Source organism: Madurella fahalii, assembly GCF_045866475.1.
Source record: "Madurella fahalii IFM 68171 DNA, scaffold_2, whole genome shotgun sequence".
In the NCBI taxonomy this organism is placed as follows: domain Eukaryota; kingdom Fungi; phylum Ascomycota; class Sordariomycetes; order Sordariales; genus Madurella; species Madurella fahalii.
The window spans coordinates 3,516,429-3,542,463 of record NW_027263972.1 but is presented as its reverse complement, the minus strand read 5'-3'; the positions used below and the strand labels follow the sequence as shown (position 1 = coordinate 3,542,463).

At 56.3% G+C, this 26,035-nt stretch overlaps 7 protein-coding genes across 7 annotated transcripts; 3 read left to right on the top strand and 4 right to left on the bottom strand.

Moving 5' to 3' along the window:
* Positions 1-589: 589 nt before the first annotated feature.
* Positions 590-2,136, bottom strand: RVB1 (RuvB ATP-dependent DNA helicase pontin; the record flags this gene model as incomplete). Its single annotated transcript, XM_071059214.1, has 4 exons — positions 590-722; positions 776-1,107; positions 1,166-1,933; positions 1,993-2,136. 4 exons carry the CDS (start codon positions 2,134-2,136, stop codon positions 590-592), a joined length of 1,377 nt encoding a protein of 458 aa, XP_070915315.1.
* A 3,234-nt stretch (positions 2,137-5,370) lies between these two features.
* On the bottom strand, positions 5,371-6,957 carry MFIFM68171_03792 (Integral membrane protein DUF6; the record flags this gene model as incomplete). The annotated part of the gene is made up of 3 exons (XM_071059213.1): positions 5,371-5,551; positions 5,670-6,385; positions 6,442-6,957. The coding sequence occupies 3 exons, from the start codon at positions 6,955-6,957 to the stop codon at positions 5,371-5,373; spliced, it is 1,413 nt and encodes a 470-aa protein (XP_070915314.1).
* A 1,090-nt stretch (positions 6,958-8,047) lies between these two features.
* Positions 8,048-8,947, top strand: POA1 (ADP-ribose 1''-phosphate phosphatase; the record flags this gene model as incomplete). The annotated part of the gene is made up of 1 exon (XM_071059212.1): positions 8,048-8,947. The coding sequence occupies one exon, from the start codon at positions 8,048-8,050 to the stop codon at positions 8,945-8,947; it is 900 nt and encodes a 299-aa protein (XP_070915313.1).
* A 232-nt stretch (positions 8,948-9,179) lies between these two features.
* MFIFM68171_03790 (Transcription initiation factor IID, 18kD subunit-domain-containing protein) lies at positions 9,180-9,744 on the bottom strand (the record flags this gene model as incomplete). The annotated part of the gene is made up of 2 exons (XM_071059211.1): positions 9,180-9,613; positions 9,684-9,744. The coding sequence occupies 2 exons, from the start codon at positions 9,742-9,744 to the stop codon at positions 9,180-9,182; spliced, it is 495 nt and encodes a 164-aa protein (XP_070915312.1).
* A 578-nt stretch (positions 9,745-10,322) lies between these two features.
* Positions 10,323-10,843, top strand: MFIFM68171_03789 (Transmembrane protein; the record flags this gene model as incomplete). Its single annotated transcript, XM_071059210.1, has 5 exons — positions 10,323-10,325; positions 10,404-10,456; positions 10,546-10,602; positions 10,679-10,760; positions 10,820-10,843. The coding sequence occupies 5 exons, from the start codon at positions 10,323-10,325 to the stop codon at positions 10,841-10,843; spliced, it is 219 nt and encodes a 72-aa protein (XP_070915311.1).
* A 6,232-nt stretch (positions 10,844-17,075) lies between these two features.
* On the top strand, positions 17,076-19,157 carry SOK1 (Protein SOSEKI 1; the record flags this gene model as incomplete). The annotated part of the gene is made up of 1 exon (XM_071059209.1): positions 17,076-19,157. One exon carries the CDS (start codon positions 17,076-17,078, stop codon positions 19,155-19,157), a length of 2,082 nt encoding a protein of 693 aa, XP_070915310.1.
* A 2,883-nt stretch (positions 19,158-22,040) lies between these two features.
* On the bottom strand, positions 22,041-24,914 carry VPH1 (H(+)-transporting V0 sector ATPase subunit a; the record flags this gene model as incomplete). Its single annotated transcript, XM_071059208.1, has 5 exons — positions 22,041-22,172; positions 22,237-22,457; positions 22,544-24,586; positions 24,648-24,726; positions 24,786-24,914. 5 exons carry the CDS (start codon positions 24,912-24,914, stop codon positions 22,041-22,043), a joined length of 2,604 nt encoding a protein of 867 aa, XP_070915309.1.
* Between the last annotated feature and the right edge of the window lie 1,121 nt (positions 24,915-26,035).

The following is a 26,035-nucleotide window of genomic DNA, read 5'->3' as shown; positions in this document are numbered from 1 at the left end:
CCACGCAAAGTGGTGGACTTCCTTCAGATGTCTCGGGAATGCGCCGCAGCCCACAGGGTAATGCGTCCCATGTTTCTTTGTCCCAGCGTTTGCAGAATTCCGTTCGCAGTGGGGTGCCCTCCAACCTCAGTCTGGCCCCTCCCAGCCATGACAATGCGAAAGGAATTCGGCAGAATGCCCGCTGTGGAATGTAGAATTAGCTAGACAAAGACCATGTCAGCCGAACCGGGCCAGCTCCTCCAAAGTTGCTTGCTCTTACTTGTTGTTCATATCCATCCGAGGGCCGCTTGTTGGTCGGAAGGACAAATTCTTGGGGGCAAAACAGCTGTTGGAGCGTGATGGATATCGACTGTCTTTGAAGAATGGGAATCTCGTAAGCCACCCGCCAGTCAGCTCCCACAGATATCCCCGGCAGCAATACAGACCCAAACACAATATTCAATATCACGCGCCAACTCCGACCTGCAGGACTATTTCCCAGCCCCACCCGTTCCCTCATTCTATCATAGCTGCTAAAATCAGAGATGTGACTAGTCCCGCACCCTTAACCCTGTCATCCCCCTGAACCGACGGCTACCCGCACACCGAACTATGAAATGAAAGCCTGGCCGGCCTCGCTGGCTAGGACGTTGGCGCTCCGCCGGGCGTCCAGAAACAGGTCTTCGCACTCTGCCACATCCTGGACATCGATCTGGCCGCGGCCATTGACCCGCGCAAGGATGCTGTCCTGTTGTCAGCGCACTTCCCCGCCCAGCGGGCATCCGAGACAACGTACCTCGCCGGCGCCAACAACTGAAGGCAATACCGAAGGCTGATTCGCACACCATGCTCAGCAATCTTGTCGATGGCTGCATCCGTGACTTGGACGCCTTCGGTAGTGGCTCGGATGCGCACAATCCGCTTAATCTCGTCGGGCTCATACGGGTGTGTGGGGATAATTAGCAAGCGAGACAGGAAATCAGGAGGGATGCCGTGGGCCGCCACGAGATCATCAGCCCCGCGGATGGTGGCCATGCCGCGGTTGGAGGCGAGGACGACGATTGGAGAGATGGGCGACTCCAGGGCCTTGTTCAGGTAGGTAAAGCACTCCACATCGAGCATGTGCGCCTAAACCATGTCAACGTCACAGCGCCTCTGCCTGCGCCACGAACGGAGCAAGACATACCTCGTCGATGAAGAGCACACCCGGAACAAGCTCGGCCACGCCCTGGTTGATATACTTGCTGACCACCTTGTTGATCTCGCTCCGCAGCTTGTCCGTGATCTCGGTCATCTTGGGCTTCATCAGCTGGCCCATCATGGACATTATGTCCTGGCCGCCCTGGGGGCGCGCATTTGCCACGTCGAGGTCATGCAGCGACACGTCCTGGACGATCTCCTTCTTCTTGTGCACTTCGCCCTTAGGGATTGGCACGTATTCTTCGGCTTCGAGGTCAAACTCGGTCGCGTAGGCATCCGACCGGCCAACGCGCTTGCAGGCGCCCGTGTTGGTCTCGATGTAGATGACGTCGCCTACCGTGACCCTTTCCTTCTGGATTGCCTCGTATATGCTCGGGTCGAGCCGTAGCTTCTTCTGGCCCCTCGCGCTCTTTAGTCCTATTAGAAGTGTACTAATGGTCTTGCCGTAGCCGCCCAGCGGGTTCTCGGCCTCCTCCGGGGTCAACTCGGTGACCTCGCCTTCGTAGACATCCTTGGTCTCGCGGACCTTGAGGCCGATGGCTCGCCGAAAGTTCTCCATTAGCACCTCGGTCTTTTTGACTTCAGTCGAGTAGATCTCGCTGCCGGTGATGGGGCAAAAGGGGATCTTGGTGCCGAGCTCCTGGCTGATGGCGAGCGCAAGCGCCGTCTTGCCCGTGCCGGGTCCACCAGCCAGCAATACTCCGCGGCCAGCCATCTTGTGCGCTTTGATGAGGTCGACGACGACGCCGCATGCCTGTACCACCAACACTGTCAGCTCTCAACGACGGGCATCGTACCCTCCGGTTTGCGTACCTCGCGCGCCGAGTTCTGGCCGACAAAGCCGGCGGCCTGCTTCTCGGCAATGCCACTCGCATTGAGACCAAGGCCTTTGATGTGTGTGTGCGCCGCGGTGCGGCTGTCGCGGCTGTTGCCGCGGACTTCGCTGATCTGGACCATGGTGCGCCCCTACGGTTGTGGAGTGAAATGACTGCGGGCTGGTGCGTCAGGGTTGAGGTGGAGGTGAAGTTTGCGTCGTCGTCGACAAAACAACCAGGCTGACGAAATGCTGCAAAAGGTCAACGCGAGTTCTGAAGGCCCCATTTTTTTTTCCCCACGCGTAGTTCGAGATGGTGGTCCGTGCATTCTCGGTGTACGGTGTACGGTGCACCCTTGACCTGGGCGAGACTGGTCGTCACTACCGTGTAGTTAACTTCCCTGCGAAGCAAGCCTCGTTCTCCCTCCAAGTCTGTATTAACGCAACGACCTACGCACGAGTCCAGGTAGCAGCCAAGTAAAGGCTGCCGCTGGCGTCAAGTTATCCTTGCCGGCGATAAAGCTTCTAAGAGTAGTGGGCAGCCAAGTATACATAACGCAACTGTTTATGCTCTTCTACAGTCGACGAGGTGCTGTCTCACAGGCATGCTTTCTACTTTGCATTTCGATAGTACACAAGCTAGGTTGGCTTACATTGTCCACCGGCGTCTGTCCGGAACAAAGGTTGTAACCGCGGGTAATAAATCGGAAACGCGCTCAAGCTAGCCTGGACCCTGACGCGAAGCGGCAATGGATATCACCTATAAAGAAATCGTCGACCTGGGGGCCTTTCTCCTCGGGAGCCCATGTTTTCAATCCTTTGCCGCGTCATCCGTTGTCAATGACTTGATGAAGCCGGTGTTGTTACTCTGCCACCAACCGCACGGGTGGCCTCAACCAGCCGAGAACCGCATCAACAGAGCTCAGAACTTCAAGCCCGCTCATCATCGCTATCTGCTTCTACAGGCACATCCGCCGCTACTCGACTACCGTGTTCAACATGAGCGCCATCCGGTTGCCGCCGATGACCGGCATCCAGTTATACTCACTCGTACAAGACGATGCGGGGTGTCTGAATCATCGGAAGGATCTTGCCCGTTTGCATGTCCTCATAGTCGAAAGACAGCAGCCATTCCCGTATATGACCTTCCAGCAGCCTCTCAAAAGGGCCGCTCACGATCTTCATGCAGTCATCCAGTCTGTATTTAAAGAGACAGTAGCTGCGGAACTCTCGCGACACAACCCAGCAGGTTTTCCAGGTATTGTAGTCGACGAACTCAAAATCCGATAGTATAATTCCCGAGGAAGAACACCGGCCAACTTGGATGCTTTGCGGCGGCGTCCGGCGACCTCAAAAAAGTTGACGCGTGACACGAGTCCGGGGAGCTGGTTTCGCGGTCTCCGCGCGGTCCGCGTGCAGTTTGACCACCTGATGAAGCCACCGCGCCGATGCCGGATTTCCAAACAGGGCTTCCACCCTGGTCTCTCTCGGGGGTGTGCGCTCAACAATACTCTGCACACAGAGGCGAGAAGTCGACGGGCCCATTGACTATTACGAATGGCTGATCGTCGTTGTAACAGCACACTTCCGCAAAGCCACTTCAAAAGTCGACAAGACGGCCGCCTGAAAATTGGTACGTCCTTGTTCAATGTCCCAAGTAACGGCCTTCGTGATGGCCTCGCCGTTAAACATTAGTGTAAGGCTGACAAGCATGCCCTCGAGCCAGTATATCATCTTCGTAGTGACCCTCCTGGAGGCTCGTCCGGTCGATGTGACATGGAAGCAAATTCCAGCAACGGAGAGCAGTAGCCAATCCACTCTTCGCCAAGTAAGTCATTCTGCAGACTTCAGAAGGGGTTTCAGCTGGCGGCTCCACTTGAAGCAGATCCAAGGATCACACCGCTGTGCTGGGAAGGGGTGGAAACTTGGCCTGAGAGAGGTGATCAAGACAAGGCAAAGCTTAGCTCGTGGAACAGGAATGAGTCTGGGCTCCACTCCCTGCCGAACCGATCTCATTTTGGTATTCAACAAGCGTCGTCGCTAGGGCGTGTGTCAGGAACACCTTTTGTGTATCTCTGGTGTCCGTCCTCCGATCTCGTCGTTCCGTTCGGGCAACTCCGGAGCCAGCGACGCCATATGATCTTCTGGGCAAATGTCGAGGGAGATAGTCGGCTCGTTTCACATGTCACTGCCAGCTGCCGCAACTCCGATGGGAGCTCCTCGAGCTGATCGAAATGCGAATGGTCGGGATCGGACCCGTCGCGGATCTCGTAGACATGCTGCTCGGGGTCGAGTTCCCTGCCTGCATAATCTGCTCGCATCGACTTGAACCGTTCTGCGAAGCGCCAACATACGGAATGCACGCATCATTTTCAACAGTGTTACCCTTGGTACTCTTAGAGGTTGGCGGGGATACCCGCAACGATCTTGGCGCTAAGACCCTCATAGTAGCTGCCGTAATGGTGTGTAGGATATAATAGAGCCTGTCGAACCGCACGATCTCGCGTCTTCGGGTCCCAATTGTAATCCCTGGGATTCGGTGCTCTTCCCCAACCTTTCTCAGAGAACTGGATGAATCATACCCAGGGGAAAAAATGCTGAAGTGAGATCTGTTCGCGGTACGGGCCGAATGACGTCATGGCGCGATCTGTGTTACGCGCAATCACGCGTGGTCACGCGTTGTGATGTTTAAGGCCAACTTAACTGGGTGGAAGGTTCAATTTTATTAGATTGCTATGTCTCGAGTGAACCCTATATTCCCAAACGTAAGTTTTAGCGACTAATTAGCTAAACTATTTAGATATACTTAATTCAAGAAAAGAAAGAAAGAAAAAAAAAAAAAAAAAAAAAAAAAAAAAACTGGAAAGAAGAGAAATGTCAGGCACGATCTTCGGGTCGCTGATCGAGGCGGCCTAGTCGTTGCCGTTAAGGGAAGGTAGAGCTAGTTTGTTCAGCGAGTTTCTGGTCTGCTGATCGCAGGCTTGCGACCGAATGGTTGTCGACTGGTTAGCCAAATTGATCGCGTCCCTTTCTGACACGGAGATGTACCTGATCGGCGTCAACGGTGGTGAGCAAGTTTGGTAATCTTGGAACCAGTCGAGCATCGGCCAACTACCAAAACTACGGCCCACCCGCCTCCCATTTCCCGACGCGGGTGTTCATGACTAAACAACGAGATGCTAACCCGGTTGAAGCCTCTGCGAGGCTTCCGTACGCTTTGTAACTAGCTAGGCTTAAAAACAGCACATGGGCTTGTGAGTGTTTTGTACTTCTTTCCCATCCGCTATGTTATGCCTCTTTATCCAACTATACACACGTCTCCCCAACGCCTTTCACCCACCATGTATGCCATAACTCATCCAAAGCTTCTAAATATCTCACCTCACCCTCCTTAGCTCCATATCCGCATCTTCCTCCCGTCCCCCCTCAGCGCTCAGCATCGGTACTCCTTCTTCCCCCCTATTCGCAGGTCGCCCACCTCGTTCCATATCCCCCTCCCTTCGCTTAACCTCCTTCTTCCCTAGCGCCGCCCAGACAGCGGCTCCCACCACGAGCCCACTACCCAGCAATGTCAGTCGTGTGTTTCCGTTTCAGGTAGGTTTCGGGAGGCATTTCTTTTCTCGTTTGGCTCCCGAAACCGCCGTAAGGAGTGAAAAACAGCTCAAATTTGACGTACCATCCCACCAGACTCACAATCCCCATCTCGTGTCCAAACACAAACCGATCAAACCCGGCCGCGAATAGCATGTGAGTGTACACCATGGCGGTCGCGCGGTTCGACTTTGTCTTGTCCCCGCCAATCCCGGCCGTCATCATGAACTGCATGATGAAACCGCACGCGGCGAGGGACAGCATGAGGACCCACTGATATGCCGACTTGGGGACCAGGCCGGCGAATTGCACGGCCGGCTGGCCGATGCTGAGCGCGGGCGCGAGGAGCAGGGCGGCGGTGCTGACGACGGTGCTCCAGACGGAGAAGTACGTGACCGTGATGAGGGCGTGGGCGCGCGTGCCGATGATGCGGATCGTGGTGTACGCGCCCGCGGCGCCGAGCACGCCGAGGAGGGCGACAAGGATTGCCGAGAGGCGTTGGGAAGGGGTCGGTTCCATGTCCGAGCCTGTGTGGTGAGGGGCGCTGGGCAGCGTGGCGTTCGTGGCGGTTGGGGTCGCACCGCTGCTGTTGTCGGAAGTCCCAAACAAGGAGGCCGGCCTTGCGATGAGGACGACCCCGGCGAGGGCGATGAACGAGGCGATTTGCTCTTTGCGGGTGAAGGGGTCTTTGAGGAGGATGTGGCAGATGTAGCCTGCCACGGATGGGGCCAGGAAGGTAATGACTGTTGCTTCGGCGAGCGGGAGGTACATCATCGAGTACCACATTCCGTAGATACCGAACTGTGATGCGTGAGGGGTGAGTAACTTCCACTGGAGAGAATGTAGCCAATACGTACGAATCCAGAGACGCCCCTCAAAATCAACACTCCCCTGACTTCCTTAGGTCCGAGAGGAAAATCAGGGACCTTGTACCACCACATGTACAGACAGGATAGGATAGTTGTTGAGCTCATGCGAACAAACAGAATCTGGAACGGATGCATCCCTGCGTCAAACTCGAGCAGTCTCGCGGCCAGGTTCATAAGAGCTCCGAAGAGCTGCGAGACGGCCACCAGAATGACGCCTCGGTTCCTGGTCCAGAACCGGTTCGAACCTCGAACGATGGCGGTCTTCCATGTCTGTGGCGGCCGGTATGGCGCCGGGGACACTCCTCTTGATGGGCAAGTGGACTGCCCGTACACGGAGACTGGGCTGGCCGACAGTGACCTCGCAATGGGTGGGCTCAAGAACGGCGATGATGTCTTGTCACGGTTAAGCTCCTCCATGGGGAGCTCGTCTATAGAATCCCCACCGTTACCGTCAAACTTCGTCTTTGCTCGAGGCGTCTGCGGCACATTCAAGAACGATGACATGATTTGCGGTGGCCCACTCCCGGTATGAGAGATGTAACTAGTAGATTGACGAAGAGAGACCGCTCTTGCAATAGGAACTGTTTACCCAATGCAGAGTGTGGAATAACAAGCGGAAAATGTCCGTGACAGCAGGTCCAAGCAAACTCTAAAGTGATGATCTAAGGCTAGAGCCCAGAACGCCTCACAAGTGGGGGGCCGAACGTGCGCGTTATTCCCGGCCGTTCTAGCTTCCTGTTCGGACCAGTAGAAAGCCTCTCAGAATGCTATGAATGCGCCCTTTTACTATTCGGCACTCGGTCCGCGAGGCTGCGACGCGACATCTGTCGGATAGAAAGCCCGTCGTCGGATGGCTGTCACCCCGGCTCCCGATATCGCCTGCAAGCCGCGGGAATGACCCGTGGAAGTACGACAGCGGGGAAGCTCCCGAGTGCTTGAGAGATGCATGGTCGTCGGCGTCATCCAACCAGCGACTTCCCAGAGAGAAGGTTGGGAACCTGGAAGGGGAGGGGTAGTGGGGTTGAAGCAGGGGTCGTCAAGCATGTCAGGTGAGCCTCTGCTTCTCCTAGCAACACAGTATACTTCATTTGGCTTGCTGCATGCCTTGCCTGTGATACAATGCCTTGCTGTGAGGAGGTCTGAACGTGATATCGGCGTCAGTAGCCTGACCACGGATTAAGGGGGCTTGAAGCCATCACACGCAAGCTTACACCCAGCCATCGCTCCTGCCTGGTCTGTTCGAGATGAATTGCCAATCAAGTTCACAGCAGGAACGAGCAACCAATGCTCTCTGATCCGGCTCCGCGACCTTGATTTGATGCCTGTAGGCCGATTGCGCTGTTCCCGCTAATGCACCCCGTAATGTATGTATTCCTCGAAAGTGCCCCAAGCGACTCACGAGTGGATAACCCGCTTGGTGCACTGAGAGCAACAAGACATTGAGTCGGTAAAGCACATAAGCAGTTGTGCAGAGAGAGACAGTGGGCGCCGGGGTTAGCCGACTCAAAGCCGACTCAAAGCCACCTCTGCCACCAAATCCAGGCAGCAACACGTCAAACTCGGTCAACTTCACCTCAACAGCTGCCGCTCAACAATGTCTGCCAAACGTGCTGCGATAAGCAGCGCGTCAAGCGGGCCGCGTCAGTTCAAGCAGACCAAGTTGAGCTTTGGTTCCCGCGCTCCTGCTCACAAGAGGCCGAGGCTTGCCCCGGAGGAGCACCAAGCCAAAGCGACCGCAGCAACCAGAGATGATGCGGGCCTGGTGACAGAGCAACCAGAAGAACCACAACAAACTCCTGACGATACTCTGACCCGCGCTCAAGAGACGACAGACCCAGAGACCACGAGCAAAGAAAGCCCCCAGGACCCCTCAGACCTCGCCGCATCCAAACCAGCCGCTCCAGGCCCAGATCCCGCCCCAACCTCAAACCCAACCCCCTCCAGAATCCACATCACCGACAAGACAGGCGACCTCTTCGCCGCGCCGCCGCACACCCTCCTCATCCACGCCTGCAACGCCGTCGGCTCCTGGGGCGGCGGCATCGCGCTGGCCTTCCGGAAGCGGTACCCGGCCGAGTTCAAGCTCTACCACGCCCACTGCCTACGCTCGACGCCCGACAAGCTGGTCGGCACGGCGCTGCTCATCCCCCCCGTGCAGCAACAGCAACAGCAGCAGCAGGGGGCCAAGGGGCATTACATCGGCTGTCTATTCACTAGTCGGCGTTACGGCAAGGCGAGGGATCCGCCGGGGAGGATATTAGAGGCTACCGGGCCGGCGATGAGGGATCTGATGAGGTTGGTTGTGGAGGAAAAGGAGAGAGGGGGCCGGATTGGGGAGGTGAGGATGTGTAGGATTAATTCCGGGCTGTTTGGCGTCCCTTGGGCGAGGAGTAAAGCGGCGATTGAGGGGTTGGAGTTGGGGGAGGGGGAGGTGCCGGAGGGAATGGGAGATGGCGGGGTTGTGGAGGTCGTTGCGTATGAGAGGGAGGAGTAGATGTGTGGCGTATGTTATGATACCAGGTCGTGGAGATCGTATATTCGGGCGTGATCTAGCCGGTTGGTGAGCAGTCTTGTCTCTGATGCTCCGTCCCAAAACTCCCGTGATATATGTGTATGTTCTTTTCATGATCAAACCGAGTCATAAACCCAGCCCCAAACTCCGTCGCTATGCATAAAATATCATCCGACCCGGCATGTATAAACCCCATCTGACCAAAAACCAACCCTTATTTCCTCTTGCTTCCAACGTCCGCCTCAGCCTCAAAGTCGTCATCGCCCTCATCCAACAAGTCCTCCTCTCCCACCATTCCCTTTTTAGGCCCCCTCTTGCTCGCCGCCTTCTCCCGCTCCTTCTCGGCCTGCTTCTCCTCCCGATCGGCGTCCTTCATCAGCTGGTCCTCGATGCTGAAGTTCTTGCGCGCCGCCTCGATCTCCTTCTTCTTCTCAAACACCTCCTGGATCTTGCCCATGTAGCTCGGGTTCCGCCGCATGGCGAACTCAAAGTCCTCGAACTTGACCTTCTGCCGGCCCGCGTGCTGCGCGGCGCGCGTCGCCTCGAAGCTGACGCCCTGGATGAAGTCGGTGAGGATCTCGTCCAGCACGCGGACCGTGTCGTTGAGCGGCGCGCGCACGTCACCGTGGCTGTAGAGGAGCTGGGCGACTGTTTTTTTTTTTTAAGGGAGGAGAGTCAGAAGGGAAGGGGCCCGGGCTGAGGGGAAGGGCAGGCGTACGCTCGTTGTGACCAAAGTTCATCTTGCCGACATTTTTGCCAGCGCGTGCGCGGGGCTCCATCTTTGATGGTTGGGAATGGTCCGAGTTGCGTTGGGGTTGGACGCTTGTTGTGGTTGGGGTTGGAGAGGGAAGTGTTTGGGCAAACTACGGAGAGTTGGGTCTGCGGGTTATGGCACGCGTAGACCTTTTGTGTCAAGTCAACCCCAGATGCGCTAGCAATGGTGTGTAAATGTCGGATTACGCTGCCGGGAAGGCTGGTAGTTGAACTTTTTGCAACTTGGAAAGTTCGCGACAGACAGCTGAGGGCGAGGCTGGCAGCCTGAGAGCAGCTGTGCAACTTAATCCCCCGCGGTCACTGTGGGTCTCACCGACAGCACGGTTCGAGCCGCAAACCCAGCGCCACCCGGGGCGTGCCTCCCCTAATTCTCTTGGCAGGCAGACGGACTTCTTGGAAAAGGTGTTCTTCCAGGAAGCTACGAAGCTACGAAGCTCCTACACCCGCAACACCCTGGTCGCAAGCACGCTCGAAAGTCAATCACAGTCAAGCTACTGACACCGGCGCGTCAACGCCTGCTACAATCTCTACCTTGCTGTAATCTTCTACGGTACGGCTGTCCGCCTGAGACAGAGCAGTCAAAATGGTATGCCATCCATGGACAGATCACCGGATCGACCACCCGGCGCATTCATGCTAATACGTCTCTCTCCCCTTGATTCAGGCGGCGCTTTTCAACTTCAAGAGCATGTTGCTCGTTGTCCTCTTGCTCATCTGGTACGCCAGACCGCGATGCGAAACCGCAATTCGATTGCGATACAAAGGTGGAAGAGAAGTGAAAGGGCTAACCAGGCCTTGCTACCCAGTACCTGCGCCTACGTGCACCACTTGTTCCCCGCCATTCTCGACCGCAACAAGACAGGGTGAGTTGCTCAGCACGCGGGTGGCCCTGGACTATTGCATATGGAAATGGACTGGACGCTGACACGGGTATGACAGCGTGACAGGCATATTCTGGAAGTGCGCGCGGGTAGGGGAGAGGCTAAGTCCCTACATAAGCCTATGTTGCGGATTCATGGCGGTAAGTGCGGCCGCTTCTTGATGTGCGAGTGACTGACGGGCTGAGTTCCGCGCTTGCAGATTTCGATATTCCTCGGGCTGTGATCATATGTATCATCCCGCTTCGTGCTGCCATCGAGTTATAATTACGAGACTACCTGCACAGACGCGGGCGGAGTTTGGGTGTCTTTACGGTTGGATTGTTGGTACGGCGTCATGGCGGTCTACTTCGGAATCAACGAACCATAGCAATCAATTCAATCGATATGTTTGCGCATGACAACGCTAGCATTATCGTTTCTCTGCACATGCCGCCCCGGCCATCGGCTCCCTCGGATACCGCCGAATCCGGTCTTCGCAAGCAAGCTTTGAATGGGCTTCCCCTCTCTATCCCGAATTTCGAGTTTGGTTTGTCTATTGTTTGCCTCGAAATATGGTCGCACAAACATGTCAATAGGCCACTGTGCAGGCCGAGAAAGTTCCGGAGTGACATCCCCTTTCAGCCCATGACATCGGGTCAGGACAGACCTTAAAGGCCTGGTAAGACAGGCCGGGGGCGGGTCGCCGTGATGGGCTGCCGCAACCCGGCCCGCACATGACTAGCGATCGGTTGCCGACGCTCATATTTGCGGTTTGTCTGCCGAGGCAACTTAGATGTCATCTAATCTATGTCATGCCTTCTCTCTTACCCGTCGTCGCCTTATCTTATGGGGTGTGCACGCGGTCGCTTGCGGCGTCCGCCGTTAAAGGAGCCGGGATTGGGCGAGTGGCTTCGGTCTCAACGGAGCGCTCGTAAATCGGGCCAGTTGCGCCTCGACAGATATCGTCTGTGCCAAGGGAGGCTTGAAATATTTGTGAGGCGGACTGGTGTCGTGGGCCTCGCTCGACTTCCGAGGCCCTTCTCTTGGACCCCTTTTCCTGGAATAGTGCTTAGGTGCATTGGATGTCGCCGCGCGCCCGCGTGCGGCAAACAGTGGACTTCCTTTTGCTATTCCAAAAAAGCCCTGATCTCACCGCAGGAACGAGAGAGCGATCGTCCAGACCAAGAATATCCCTCGATAATACCAAGACAGAAGTGATCTCGGTGATATGTGCCCTTGGCACGACGCGAACAAGGCGAGCAGATGCGAGGGGCCCACTATTTCGATGCCAATGGTGCGGTTGTGGCGCCAGACCTCCCCAAGCAGCCGGATCGGGTTGCCGATCTCGAGATGGTGATCCGCGCCCTCCCCTTGCCGTATCAACCGTGCGACACCCTCATTCCGGCCTGAGATTTTTGGGTGCAGTGGAACCCGAGCTTAACAATGAGGCCTGCCTCAGCAAGGGAGTCCTGGCGTGAGTCCATATTTAGACTGATAATCAGTAGCTTTCTGCCTGGGCGGCTTTGGTGGAACGCTTGCAGCTCAGAAACTTGAAGAGTGCAGCTGCAATGTAACCAGGAAGGCGGCCTTCAGGGGAAGCCTGGTATCCATACTTGTAAAACCACAGCCTGTAGGATCACCATCTTACCTCAGTTGGGCTGCGTGCGTGCGGCGCTCGAGTTCTCATACACCCAGGTGCTCAGACCGCATAATGCACATCCCCCCAGGCTGCGGAGACAGTTGAGCGATGACGTCCCTGCTAACAGTGTTAGAAATATTTGTAAAGACTAGGAAGAGTCATCGGACCCAAGTCCCAGCAGAGTTTGGTTAGCCCGGCCGGTGATCGGCTTTGAAACGGGGCTCTAGGGACTCGGGTCTTGGAGCCGAGGAACCACCGGCACGACCGGACGGGACGGAGAATGAGTGAGTTGGGACGACCTACCGTGTTCGTGGTTACATTGGGTTGGTGCAGTCAATGCAGGAAAAGAATTCTGTCGAAGCGTTTCATCCAAACGCTCTTGCCTCTCTGCTGGCCACCCCACCCCGACTGCAGTGGCAGACGGCGCTTGTGTTTGAGGTACTGGATGAGGCGTGGAGGGGCAAAGTAAGCGAAGCACCTCCAGAGCTAGAACTAAACTAGGGATGAAACCCGCGGGTGGCAATATGGAATCGGCTCTGGAGGGTTCTGAAGAGACGATGCCTGAAACCGCCTCAGAAAACGGAACGCCAGGGTTGCCTTACGGTGCCTTCAGGTGAAGACGCGAGTGAACCCTAGAGTGCAGACGTTTTGCCCCCCCCCAAGATATCCCGAAGGAGCTTTCCTCATCCCTGTGATTGGCCCTGGAATGCTCGAGACGCCTAACTGCTACGTAGGTCCGTTGTGACTCGCGGCGACTTGCCGAGGCGGCGTCTGGTGCTCTTTTAGGCCCCGGCCCATACGGAGGTACTGTACAGTTACCTGCAGTGTGTAAAACCTGCAGCAGGCTCTGACAACGCATCGCGAGCTGGCAGTCCCAGAAATTTGCAATGGTTGAGGTAGTGTTCCCGTTAATGGGAAGGCCCATCCAGTGTGATAGCGTAGCACCAGGGCGCAAATTTGTCAGCAGTGCCAACTCGGCGATGGCAACAACAGTCGTGATTGTGACTGAGGTGGATTGCAAACAGGTCTCGAGGACCATGCGGTGAATGCATCTCGCCGGCCACCGCTGAACAACCCCTCCACCGATATCTCCCGCTTAGTCCACCGCTTGATTGCCAAACGGATCGTGGTAGCCCCTTTGACATACACCTTGGGAGGGCTAGGAATGAGAGATGTGAGAGATGGAAAAAGATGGGCAAGAGGAAAAGGGAGTCCCGTGACCAGTCCCGCGGGCGATCACTGCATGTTGTGGATCATCGGGTAGTGGTATTGTAACCTCACTTCCTCAGTCTGTTGGCCGTAATGAGTTGTGATTCACACGAGGATGCATGACACATAATGGTAATCTCAGCCTGCATGGTATTATTGCGCGCCCGTGGCGCGCCCCTGGAGACCCCGGCGTGCTCGGGGTCAACACCATGGATGATGAAATAGCTGTTAAAACCTCGTGACTTGGCAGGCCGGCCACATGGCCGCTGCTGGGATTTGAGGACCCGCTTGTTTGGAAATCGGTTGTTTTCTTTGCTTCTTGTCCTACTCAGGGATTAACTTGGGTTAGGCCGTGTTCATAGCGCATGTCAATCGGGCAGCTGGGCTGTCTCAGCCTGGCATGGCCAGGGAGGAGAAGCTAATATTTCAACGAAACACTGTCCCACATTTTCGCACTGAGTGGGTTTTGGTTTTGTGGAAATTGGCTTCTTGTCCGAGCAGCGAGCGGCGAGCGGCGAGAAGTTGTGGCTAGAAGCTGCGGCTGACGGAAATGCCACGCAGGGTATCATGGCTCGAAGCAGCTGGATACCCGATGTTAAGCTAGAGCTACCCAGCACATTTTTACCCCAAGTCCTACCGAGCCACAGGAGGAAGCACATCGTGTTGAGAGATATCAGCATATCTGAAGCCCGAAACGGAATTCATCTTCCTTTATTTCGAGCGTGGGGCGAAGCCTGCAGTGGCTTGACAAGCGCGCGGGATGATCCAGTCGCGCGGCACCTAAGGCCTAATCCGGTAGGCATTTCGACATCGGTGGATCGTTGGCCGTTCCCAACCCTGCACGCTAGCGAGTGCCTCAGCCAGCAACCACAGTGGAATTCCGCGTATATTTCCATTCTGCAGCGGTTCGCTAATTGCGATGTTGTTTCTTGGCTACGCGCCCAGGGGCGGTTTCAACGAGCTGGAATTGACGGAAACATAGGAGAAACCTAGGGAAAAAACAACAACAAGCGCATTTCCTTCTTCCAAAGAGGGGAACGTCTCGACAAATCCAAGGGTCTGTTTGGCCGTGGAGTATGCATGTTCTCTGCAAGGTTCGATAGCCCGGGTTATCTATCGGCCATGCTGACTGTCGTGGATACGAGTTCAACCAACATGAGGGCTCATTATCAACTCTCGCCCAGGGAGAGATCAGTGATGCCGAGCCAAGGCCGGCGACTTGCCGATACATTGGAAGCGTAAGGGAGAAGGTGACAGAGTAGGCAGCTCTGTGAGTTCTAGAGACAAGAACCGCGTGTCTGAGCTTTGCAGTCGACGCTTGTTCCTTAGGCAGGTATTCCGTAGACCCGGTTTTGTTTTGGTTCGGAGCTTGCAACAGGCCCCGACTCGGATTACAGTGGTCTGTGGGAAATGTTTCGAGAACAAAAAGAAGAACGGGAGGAATGCAACAGAGGAGTGAAACAACGCCCATCGGTGTGTATCTTTCTGCTTTCAGCAGTCCGGCGCGAAATTCCTAATAGTGTACGGTGGTCTGATATGAATGTCAAGGACGTCTTTGACGGGGGTCCCTGTCTAAGGAATCCCGAATCTCTGATTGGCAGCGCGGCAAGGAGCGTTCTCCGGAGAAAGGCGTGTGGCTAGTGGCAAGGTTACCTATCGACGGAGCAGATCGGCGGCACATCGAGTTGATCCAGAGGCGACGGTCGACTCTGCTCCCACCGTTCCAAAAATGTGTGATGACTTGAGGAGCGGCCCGAACGTGGCACTCGCACTCGCCGCCGTTATGCCGTCCAACAGGCTGATTATTTCGGTAAAACCGCTGCCCAGAGCGCTGCGGCAGCGCTTTGCCAGGCTGCTACAGATGGTCAACTCCTTCCTGCACAGGCACTTGCACATCAGGCAGGCGACGTTCCCACGTCAAAGGCTGGGCAATTGGATCATGCCCATGCCCGCTGACAGCGCGCAGTCTCTGCAGAAATCGCCGTCGAGATGTCCAATGTGGCTTCCGAACTCGGTGCATTGAACGTTCGCATTGTTGGCGCATTTGCCCTTCTGCATGGCCGGGGTGTGATGGCGAGAGACGCTCGGTGTCCACTCCCTGAGTTTGGGGCTGCCACTCGAGGCGTCTCCCTGCGCCTGACGTTGATGGACTAACTGCCCGACGCGGCCTGGCTCTTATCTTGTCTGCCCAGTTCGCGTCTCGGAGGCGCTCAGTATGTTTTGGGCCGTCTCGATACCCTGATCGCAGCAAGAGACAAGCAGAGGGGTTGGGTTGGGGCGGGAGAACAGGGTAACGAGGCACCGGTACTGGTACAAGATACTTGCCTACCCAGAAGCAAAGAGTGTGCATCTTTGCGAGGCGGTGCCTGGAACGGATTCCGTTCGTGTGGGCCGGGCCCCCTCTCAGCCGGGAGGGCGGCGTTCGCATGGGTATGGGGGGAAGGGGAAAAGGGGGGGGGGGGGGGGCGCGGACGGGGGTGTGCTTATCGACGCCTTAGGTGGTTCTGGCGTGCTGCGTGCGTGCGTGCTTGCTGGCCAGAAAATCTCACAGTGGAAGCAAGAGGTGCTGGGATACAAGGGTGCCCGCTAACTCTTCACCTGCCGCAACTGTTTGGAACCAGCACCTCCATGTTCCAGAGATGATGGACCCACTCGTGGCCATGCCCCATGCCCTTCCGCCTCCAGTATCCGTTGTCGCTTTTTCTCTTTTCCACACCTCAACATCGCTCCCTTTTCGCCATCCATCGATTGACCCAATAATACTAATAATCAAACAGGCGGCTGTCCCGCTTGTTTACCACTCTTTTTGTCTCTTCCTATCGTCTTTCCCACGAGGGCATAATCCTCATTTGGCCGTTCCGTTGCTTTCTCGAGTCCCGGCCACCACCCTCGTGCATGCAGCGGCAGCACTCTTTCTCCGATATCTCGATCGCTGCCCACCCACCGCCTCTTCCCTTGTGCCTGCTGTGCTTCCATTTTATTCCTGTTTCTCTTTCTCCCTCGACTGCCACTTTCCTAGCTTCTAGTCGGTCGTGCGAGCTTCGGAACTGAGCCCGCGTACCGCTTCATCGCTCTCCTTTTCTCCCTTCCCGGGACTGCCTTACCGACATTCACTCAGCACGGCAGTTTGTTCGACACTGTATATGCTGCTTGCGTCCGTCGGCCAGCATATTGCCGCTCTCTGAGTAACATCAACATCCCACTTGCCATTCGACCAGGAACCCTGCAGGTGAGCCGACCATCTTCGCTTCCTCCAGACGTGGGACCTTGCTCCGAAGCCCTTCCGCTGCTGCCCCTCGAGCCTCTGTGGTCGGACGGCCACGGATACAGTGCTTTATGCAACTTTCCGCTCTCACGAGACCTCGTCTCCGAATTGTGTTGCCCACCGCGTTGTTTGTTCCTGCACCTTTCCCCGATCTTGTCCCCGCTTCGAGTACGCTGCATTGGTGCTAACCGGGACAGTCGGCGCTCACTTTGGCTCCTATATAACTGAGTGAGCCGGCCCGTCGTGTGACTCTACTGCGGGCGACGATTAATTCTAGCTGGGATCACATCTGGCCATTGAATTCGCACTTCACCATCAACTCGGCCGACCGAGATCCAGGGGCCCGGGTAGCACTTGTTGAAGATGGGTGACCAAGGTGCCGGTGGAGGAATTGAGAGCCACATGCCCACTCACAGGAGACAAGATTCCGGCGAAGAGCCGATGCCGGCCGAGCCCGCTCCGGAGACACGGAAACCCCCCTCCGAGCCGGATGCTCAGGACTTGACACAGACCCCCCAGGATTTGCCCCGCGGTTCAAGAGACCTCGGTACCAACGGCCAAACGAGGGGCGGCCCAGTAGTCGATGCTGCGCCAGGGTTATCGCGGAATCCGTCCACGTGCTCGACCAACTCCAACGCAAAGCCAAATCATGAATACCTCACAGCGCACACACCAGGACTCGACCGAGCCTTCCCGAGGACGCGCCCCAGCAGCTTCATTGCGAACCGTCCTCTAGAGCCGCCAGTGACGAGACAAACGCTCAGTGAGCTCGACGTCACCAAGATCGTGCACAACCCGAAGCTTAGGCACGATATTAACTTCGATCCAGAGCTCCACTTCAGGCCGAACCTAGACGGCGAGAAGGGGAAGCGGAAACAGGAAAAGGCTAATCAATTCTGGTCGATGTTGCTCGAGCAATTGGTGATGTTTGTCACGGACCGAGAAGCATTCCAGAAGAGCTACGGGAACGGGGACTGGTGTCTACCCTCGCTCTTGAGAGCAGTCAGGGAAATTGTCGAGACGCTGGTACCGCAGCGCGACCGAGAGCTTCTCAATGAGGGGCTCAACATCGATCTCCTGATGCAGCAGTTCAACCGGGGCGTTGCCGACCTTGAAATGCTGGCTTCGTGGTTGTCGGGCGTCCTCAAGCTCCATTGCGCGCCGATGCGGGATGAGTGGGTTGACGAGATGTACCAGGAGCTGAGCAGTGGAAACCGCAACAACAACATGACCGAGCTCGTGAAGGGGATGCGGAGTCTGCTCAGCGTGCTGGAAGCGATGAAGCTTGACGTGGCGAACCACCAGATCCGATGCCTGCGTCCGGTGCTGATCGAGGACACGGTGCACTTTGAGCAGCGCTTCTTCCTCAAGAAGATCGAGTCGAGAAAGCTCAGCATTGCGCCGTCCCGGATGTGGTACTTAGCAGCTCAGGATCAGGTTGAGCGGCTCTATGCGGGCACTCCAATCCCTCACTTGAATGCATTTGGCGAGATGACCGTCTTCTTCGAGGCTCTTTCCAGGCTAGTCCTTCCGTCAGCCTCGGCCAAGGTCATTCCGCCGGCATTTCTCTTCGACGAAGACCGGATACTCAAGCTCCAATCTGACATGCACGACAGCATCTGCCTGGAGATTTGTATGCGTAAGTATGAGGATTTGGAACACCTGTCGAGGGTGACGCAGCCGTGCCAGAGGATAGCCTCATATGTCAGCGACGAGCCCGCGACGAACAACCGGTTCTCGGGTGAATTCAACTTCCTGGCACCAGTTACGTCGCGCCCGTCCAGCCTCGCTTTCAGCGACCGCGGTTCGAATTTCTCCTCGCCCCGGACATCAGGTCTCTTCGCGCAACCGTCGACAGACTTTGCGGAGTCCCGCTCCAGGGCGTTGGAGCTCTACAGCTCGCTCCTTGCCCTTCTCCACACGGCGCCCTCAGCCGGCACCCCCGACGGCAGCTCAGTCAGCATCCCCGCGCCCTCGCCAACCAAGAGGTGGAGGAGCATCTCGGACTCGATGGCGTTGCAGATCTTGCGCTACGCTAATGCGCCCTTCCCACTACCAGGTTTCGAGAAACAGCTTGCTGCGTGCCTGGGTGACGTCCACAGCGACATCTTCCGCGAGGTGGAGCAGCAGTTCCAGCAGCGGCTGCTGGCGGAGCTGGCGAGACGGGTCAATGAGTTCAAGAACCTCTCAGGGCTCGCCCTTTTCTCGGTCGCGACTGGGAGCCGAGCTCAGGGGTCCAGCCGATCGAGCCAGCGCGCCGCTGGCCCTTTCGGCGACATAGGCGCCCCGCGGGACCTTCGGGAGGAGGCCGGCATCGACGACATGGCCATCCGGCTAGCACACCTCGGCGTCCTGCACTGGAGGGTGTGGGCACCCCTGGTGTACGAGGGCGACATTGAGGGCGAGCTCAGCGCCCTTCAGAACCAAGCCCAGAGCTGTGCATGATTTAAAACCGGACCGACGGCTCGTTTATTCCCCTTCTTCTGCGCCAAAGTCTCTCTCCCTCGCAGACATCGTTCCCAACTACAACCATTTTTAATAAGTGCCCGGCGCGGAAGGCTGGGTTCCCGCGTTTTCTCAGGGCTCCCGATTAAACTCGGCAAACCGCATCGCGTTGCCATTTCTTTCCTTCACACCTTGTCCCGAGTATCTCTCTTATGGACGGAAATACCCCCATCTACGAGTCTAATTTGCATTTCTTCTTAAGGCTACGACCCGATGGCGCTGCAATCCTGCCAGCGGGTACGTCGAGAGATAGAACACGGAGTTTTCGAGTACACAGCATTGGCGTTTTTATTTTCACCCTCTATCGATTGGGTTTTTAGGGGTGGTGGTGCGGTTGCAGTCGTTTCGCTTGGGGCTTTTCCTTTAGTTATTTCTTGTCCCAGCCCACGCTTTTGTAGAGCCGCCTGAGGTTCGCGGGAGCATAGAAGAGAAAGCATGCCGAATTCTAGAGGACAGTTGGCTCAGAGCTTTGCATTGGTTGAGTTGAAGTCGACACTTAGAGACAGACAGACAGACAGACAGACAGACACAAAAATAGACGGTTTTGACCGCCAGACTGAATCATTTTGTTCTACTCTCCAGTTTTGGTCAGTGACCTGTAGATGTGGTCACTTTTGCTACGGAGATCCACACCCTCTCTGCGTGCTCGCGGGAAGGCCGGCGCCGGCCAAGCAACACTATGCTCTACAGAGACGTTCTGGGAATTAGATGCCACGCTTGTGCGCGCAAAGGATTGCGGTGTGATGGACGGCCGCTTGCTGCATCGCCCACTCCATAAGAACCGGCGAATTCGGCCATGGGATTCAACGTGCGTGCATGGCGGCGACCGAGACTTCCGCTCCCGTCGGATTTGATTACACGAGAACCCGGGACAGCGCCATTCTTACCATCACCCTGGTCTACATATGTAAGTATGTACGTGGGGCTGTGGTGACGCCCCAGAGCCTCGACTATGTGGTATCCCAGAGCCTGAAACCAGTGAGGCTGCGGCGTGCGGCGCGGCAAAGGATTTGCGGAGGGGGTTGTTGGGTGCGGTTATTTTGGGAGTGGTCGGGGTTTGGTTTGTTTCGTTTCGTTCGGTAGGTAGGTAGGTAGGTAGGTAGGTAGGTAGGTAAGTAGGCGGTTGGGTAGGCCGGATTTTTGGTACGAGGATGTGGCTTGGAGTTAGTATCCCGGATTGTTGCTGTTGTCGTTGCTGTCATTGATAGGTGGCACGTATGGATGGATGCCCTTGTGTGCATACAGATGTACGTGTGTGGCTCGTGTGAGTCGCGGGCCAACCCCCCCGACTGGCAATTGGACCTGTTTGCGATGGACATACATAAGTGGGATAAAAAAGGGTTCTCTTGTCCGGGTATGTGGCTGGGTGCGCGTATAAGCCGAGGTGACGTAAAACTGGAGAGTCCAACTCCGCTGAGGATCGATCACCACCCGGAATCACATCAGCCTCGAGCCCGGGTCTTGAGGCACTGAGCCGCTCCGGATGAGTCCGAAACCGGCCGAAAGGCAATATATTGAGTCATGAGTGCCAAGCTTCCTCCTTCTGGAGGCTAAGGCCGCGCGATAATGGTGTGTCCGTAGCGAGGAGCAACCAGAAATCCGCTTCTCCAAGCCATCTCTCACCTCAGCTCAGCTCACCATACCATGCTGCTTCCTCAACACCGTGATAAACATAGCCCTTGTACCGGTACTTAGAATGCCTACCGTCACGCTCAAGATAAGATTCCAAACACCGATATCCAACCAATCTCACAGCCTTGCATACGCAGTGCGCTCATGACGGGCATCGGGCTGGCCCAGAGTGTGGTAACACCAGATCGGGAACCAACTTGCCCTGCTTCCCGCGTCCCCGCGTCCCCGCGTAGATAGATTATGTATCGGCATAATGATTTCTAATGGCAACCCGTACCTGCTTTGGCGACCTGCATCTCGAAATCCTCCCCCACACTCCCGCAGCCTATGAGACAACCCACATCACAGCTCGGCCATGGTACCCGGGTGTAAAGTGCTCGCAGAGTCAAGTGATTAGGGTAAAGTTGGATCTTGGCATGTCCAGTTTCGACGGCGGAAAATAGTGCCCATCGAGGGGTCATGCAACCCTCCCCTTCCAGAACCCTTCTGTTCTGGGGGATGACAGACGGGATGCGGAGGCAGGATACGGGATGCGGGATTTACCTACCTACCCACATGCATCCCGACTGAACCCCCCATTTAAGATGAATGAAATGCCTCCTCGGAGCCAAAATCAATGGGCACCTCGACTATCTGTTTATCTTATCCCCGTATCTGTTCCCCCCTTCTTCTTCGGCCTCCTTTCCCAAAGCAACCAAGACCATCACACCTTCACCTTTGCAAAGCCTTCGTCCGGCTACAGCGCAGAGGTCTCCGTTGAGTCACTATAAACCAATCGCCCAACTGCCGCCTCGGAAACACCCGGTGATCCCCCCGCGCCGGGATGCAGAATTGACATCTATCACCGATAACGTCATCTCCTCCCGCGAGTGCGAACAACAAGCGACAACAAACAGTCCTCGGAGATCAAGCAACATCTCCAACTGGCTGAACGGGACGCATCCTGCGTATTACATTAGCATGACCAAGAGCTGAGCTCCGTAAACCCTTGAAAGTACACACTTCTTTGTCGGCGTGTCCCCCCCCCCCCCCCCCAACCTTTCCCCCACGGATGGAACCAGCAAGTAGGACGACCACCATGAAAAAGACAGACAGACAGAAAAGCAAATACAATCAATGTATCTATTCTATGCATGCAAACACCATATACTGTACAACTACCGGCAGTCCACCGTTTCCGCTGCGGGGCCATCAACCCATGTAATCTTTCAGCTCGTCCGATTCTTCCAGCACTTGCTTCAATGAAAACGGTGCAAACGGCCACCCGCCGAACTCGGCAAACTTGGAAAACGATTCGACCCACGCCAGACGCAACGAGTGAAGCTTTCCATATCCAGTTAGCAGACCCGAACAACAACAGAGTAAGAAAAGGTCGGGCGAAACTCACCATAGCAGAAACACCCTCCATGACAATCAAAATGATACAGCTCAGAGAAAAGAAAGCGGCAAAGATGATGACCAGGAAGATGGCGCCGCCAATCCCCGTCATGTTGAGCGCAGGGCCCATGGTCATGCTCCACAGCACGGCCGAGAGCTGCTGGTGCGCGAGCGACAACGCCCAGAGGCGAAGATACGACGCCGTATGCGAGACACAGTTGAGGCAGAATTCTGCAAAACACACGGAAAACGGTTAGGAAATAAATGGTTAAGGGCAAAAGAATGGGCTGGGAGCGGAAAGGGGGGGGGGAACTGACCAATAGTATGAATGACCTGATGGATCATGACCTCGCCAAACTCAAACTCCTCGCCGTGCCCTCCATGGCCATCATCGTCATCGTCCAGGTTCTGCGTGATCATAGCGACACCTTCACCGTCACTGTCCAAGCTATGGCCCCTTACCGCGTGCCCGTTGTCATCTACCTCATCGTCATCCCCGTCCAGGGCGCTCACTCTCGAACGCTCGCCGATCCCGCGATAGCCTTTGGCGCGGGCGCGGTTGTGCTCCCAGCGCAGGTAGAAGGGCTTGAGGAACAAGAGGATGGGAACCTGAATGAGGGCTAGGAGTAGCAGGAAAACCTGCACATACACCTGCCCCGGGTAGAGCTCCTCGTCAAGCGTGCCGGGTTGCAAGAACATGTAGATCAGCATGTTCAGCAGACCGGGCGGCTGCTTGCCGATGGCGAACCAGTCGACCGTCCACTTGTAGACAATGCACACGACCAAGTACCCAAAGATGGACTGGAAGAAGATCATGCCTGGGACAAAGTTGCCCCAGATGTCGATGGGCCGCTTGAAGTGGCGCGCGTTGATGTAAGAGAAGCACAGCGAGTACGTCATGTGGGCCCAGCCGAGGATGATGGACATCTTCATCTTGTAGCTGTTGGTGAACAAGAGGTCGTTCTCGGTGCCGTGCCACCTCCAATCCAGGCCGAACGGGTACCGGTAGTTGGGGTCGCGCATCTTGGCAACGACAGTCTGGCCGGTGCGGTAGTCAGGGGGCACGTCCCACTCCCACTGGCTCTTGAAGAGCGTCATCGACTTGGAGAATACGTCATTGTAGATGAGACCCGTGTAGATGGAGAAGATGGCCATGACCAGGGCGATATAGCGACCGTAGTACACCATGGCGAAGAGCTCGAACGTCACCTTCTTCAGGGGCTTCTCCCAGTAAATCATGGCAAGGGCGGCAGAGAGCATGATGACGGCGTGACCAAAATCGCCAAACATGACGGCAAAGAGGAAGGGGAACGTGACAATGACAGGAATGGCCGGGTTGACTTCCTGGTACGTGGCGGTGCCATACGCGTTGACGATGGTCTGGAAAGCTTCGGTAAACTTGTTCGTCTTGAGGTAAGTCGGCGGTTTCTTGTTGGTCCGAATCTCGTTGATGATGGACGGCACTGACTGGCCGGCCCGGTTTGTCACGTCCCGCAGCGTCGACCGAATGAGCGGCAAGTCGTGTGTGGGGCACCAACCCTCGGCAATGAGGGTGCGACGGGCGCGATCGTAGGAGAAGAGGTTGAGCGTGTTGTAAACGGCCTTCTCCTTGGTAACGAGGATCATCCACGCCGACAGAGAGCGCGAGATCTGGGTGAGCTCGGCCTCGAGCGTCTGCTGCGTGTTGCGAAGAACGTTTTGAACGTCGTTGAGCCTGGCGTTCACCTCGTGCACCTGGTCCCTCCGCAGATCGCTGTTCTCGTCGACATTGTACACCTCGGCGCCCATCGACTCGGAGATCTTGCGAATCTTGGCTAGGATCTCCTTCCCGTGCGCAAAGATGACAAAGACGTTCTTCTGGACGGGTTCGTTGTTGGCGGGATCGATCAGCGGCTCCGGGATCTCGGCCTGGTTCATGTAGAGATTGCCACGCAACGTCCTCCACAGGATGCGCTCAAAGGCAGCAACGCGGTCCCGAGCGATCACACCAGCAACGAAACCAATGTTCATGCCAGAGAACGATCGTTCGACCTCGATGGCAGAATTGTGGTGTTCGATGTCCTGCAGCAGGGGGGCGTCGTCGTTGTCGGTCGAGGCCCGGATCTCGTCCACGTTGCCGTGGGCACGGTCAAAGAAGCCGCCGGCCTCGCGCAGCACCCAGCGCCACTCGGTAAGCTCGACCTCGCGCTTCTTCAGCGTCTCGTAGCTCTCGTTCAACGACGAGACGCGCTGCTCCAGGCTCTGGCTCCGCTCTGCCAGCTCGTCGATCTCGGTGGTCGTCGGCGGGGCGAGGGTATCGACATCCAGGTCAAGTTTGCGGAGCGGGATGCCGGCCTTGTCCATCTGGGCGTGGAAATAACCTGCCGCAGGTTAGCGGGCCTGTGACTGGGGAGTAGGCGGGTGTTCCGTGGTCCGACATACGCAGCTGGCGTTCAACATTGTCGAGACGGCGGATGTCTTGGGTAAATGCTCTTTGGAACGCAGTCAATTCGCCGTTGAGCTGGAGGGGACCTGCCGTCAGCAGAAGCGCAGCTAAGGATAGTGGGAGGTTATGCGCACATCTCGGAACTGGACTAGGCCGATTTCTCCCAGCGCATTCACAACCTCACGGCCGATTTCGTTGGAAATGTAGAGCTGGACCATGCTCATGTCCGCTGAGCGGAACGGCGTGTCCTTTGCCGGAGCCATCGCGACGGTTGGTCGATGGGGGGCCGATGGCTACGACGATGGTGATGATGAGTATGAGGATGCGGATGCGGTTACGGGAACCAACATCGGGGCGTTGGTGGTTGGAGCTCGCTAACAATGTCCAGTTAGCTCGGTGCCTTGTTTGAGCCGCGTGTCGGCAAAGCCTCGGCAGCGGCACAGCCTGGGCTGGCGTTACATAAGCAGCTCATAACGCAGCAGCTGAAGCTAGTCTCTGATGTGCGTTATGGCCCGTGCGTTGTAGAGTGTAAGTCCAGACGATGCCTTCGCCCAGCAAAGTTTAAGCACCCGAGACTACTTGAAACCTCGGCTTCCTTGCGGCAGCGACACTATACACTTCATCTCTACAGTCGAGGCACCCATACCTGGTGCAATTCATGTGCGGCTTCATCCTATACCGTAGCAATCCGGCCGAAGCCCTGTACAGTTTACAGGTCCCCCGCAGAGGCAGCAGCAGCTCTGCTCCTGTAGCCCAGGTGCGAATCAGGACCGCAATCCCACAATATCCCATCGGTTCAGTATAGCCACCATAGCCCACCTTCGCCGGGTGCAACCCCGCCTTCCAGCTTCCCTATGCACTACGAGGGCCTCACCACGAAGCCGAAGCCGCGGTACCGACGGTATCTTGCAGCAGTTGCGGCAGGCTGTTATAGGAGCCACCACGGCGGCATGGCTCCCTCGGTCGCACTGTCACTGGCTTGTCCTAATCCACCATTATATTTCCTCCGCTTGCAATGGACCGTTTGTCAAAGGGCGAAGCGGCCTCGCAGGAAGACCCGGTTACCTGTTGATTTGCTTCCCTTACGAACCCGTTACCTTCCGTTTCCCCGGTCGAGTAATAACTCTTTGCAATTGGCATCGTACTTCGGCTCTCGTTCTAGTCGTAGCTTCGTCACACCGGTCGGTGTCTTGCCGCCAGACTATTGATACCGCTTCCCTAGAATCGGGCAAGGCCGGGGGAGACCTGTCACTTTTTCAAAACGTTGGAGAAGCCCCATGGTTTTCGTACCCAATACCCCTGTAATCTTGCAGACTTGTTGTAGCTTCTCTGATATTGTCGTTAGTATCGGTAGTCGCGGTTATCAACCCGAGAAGGCTCACCC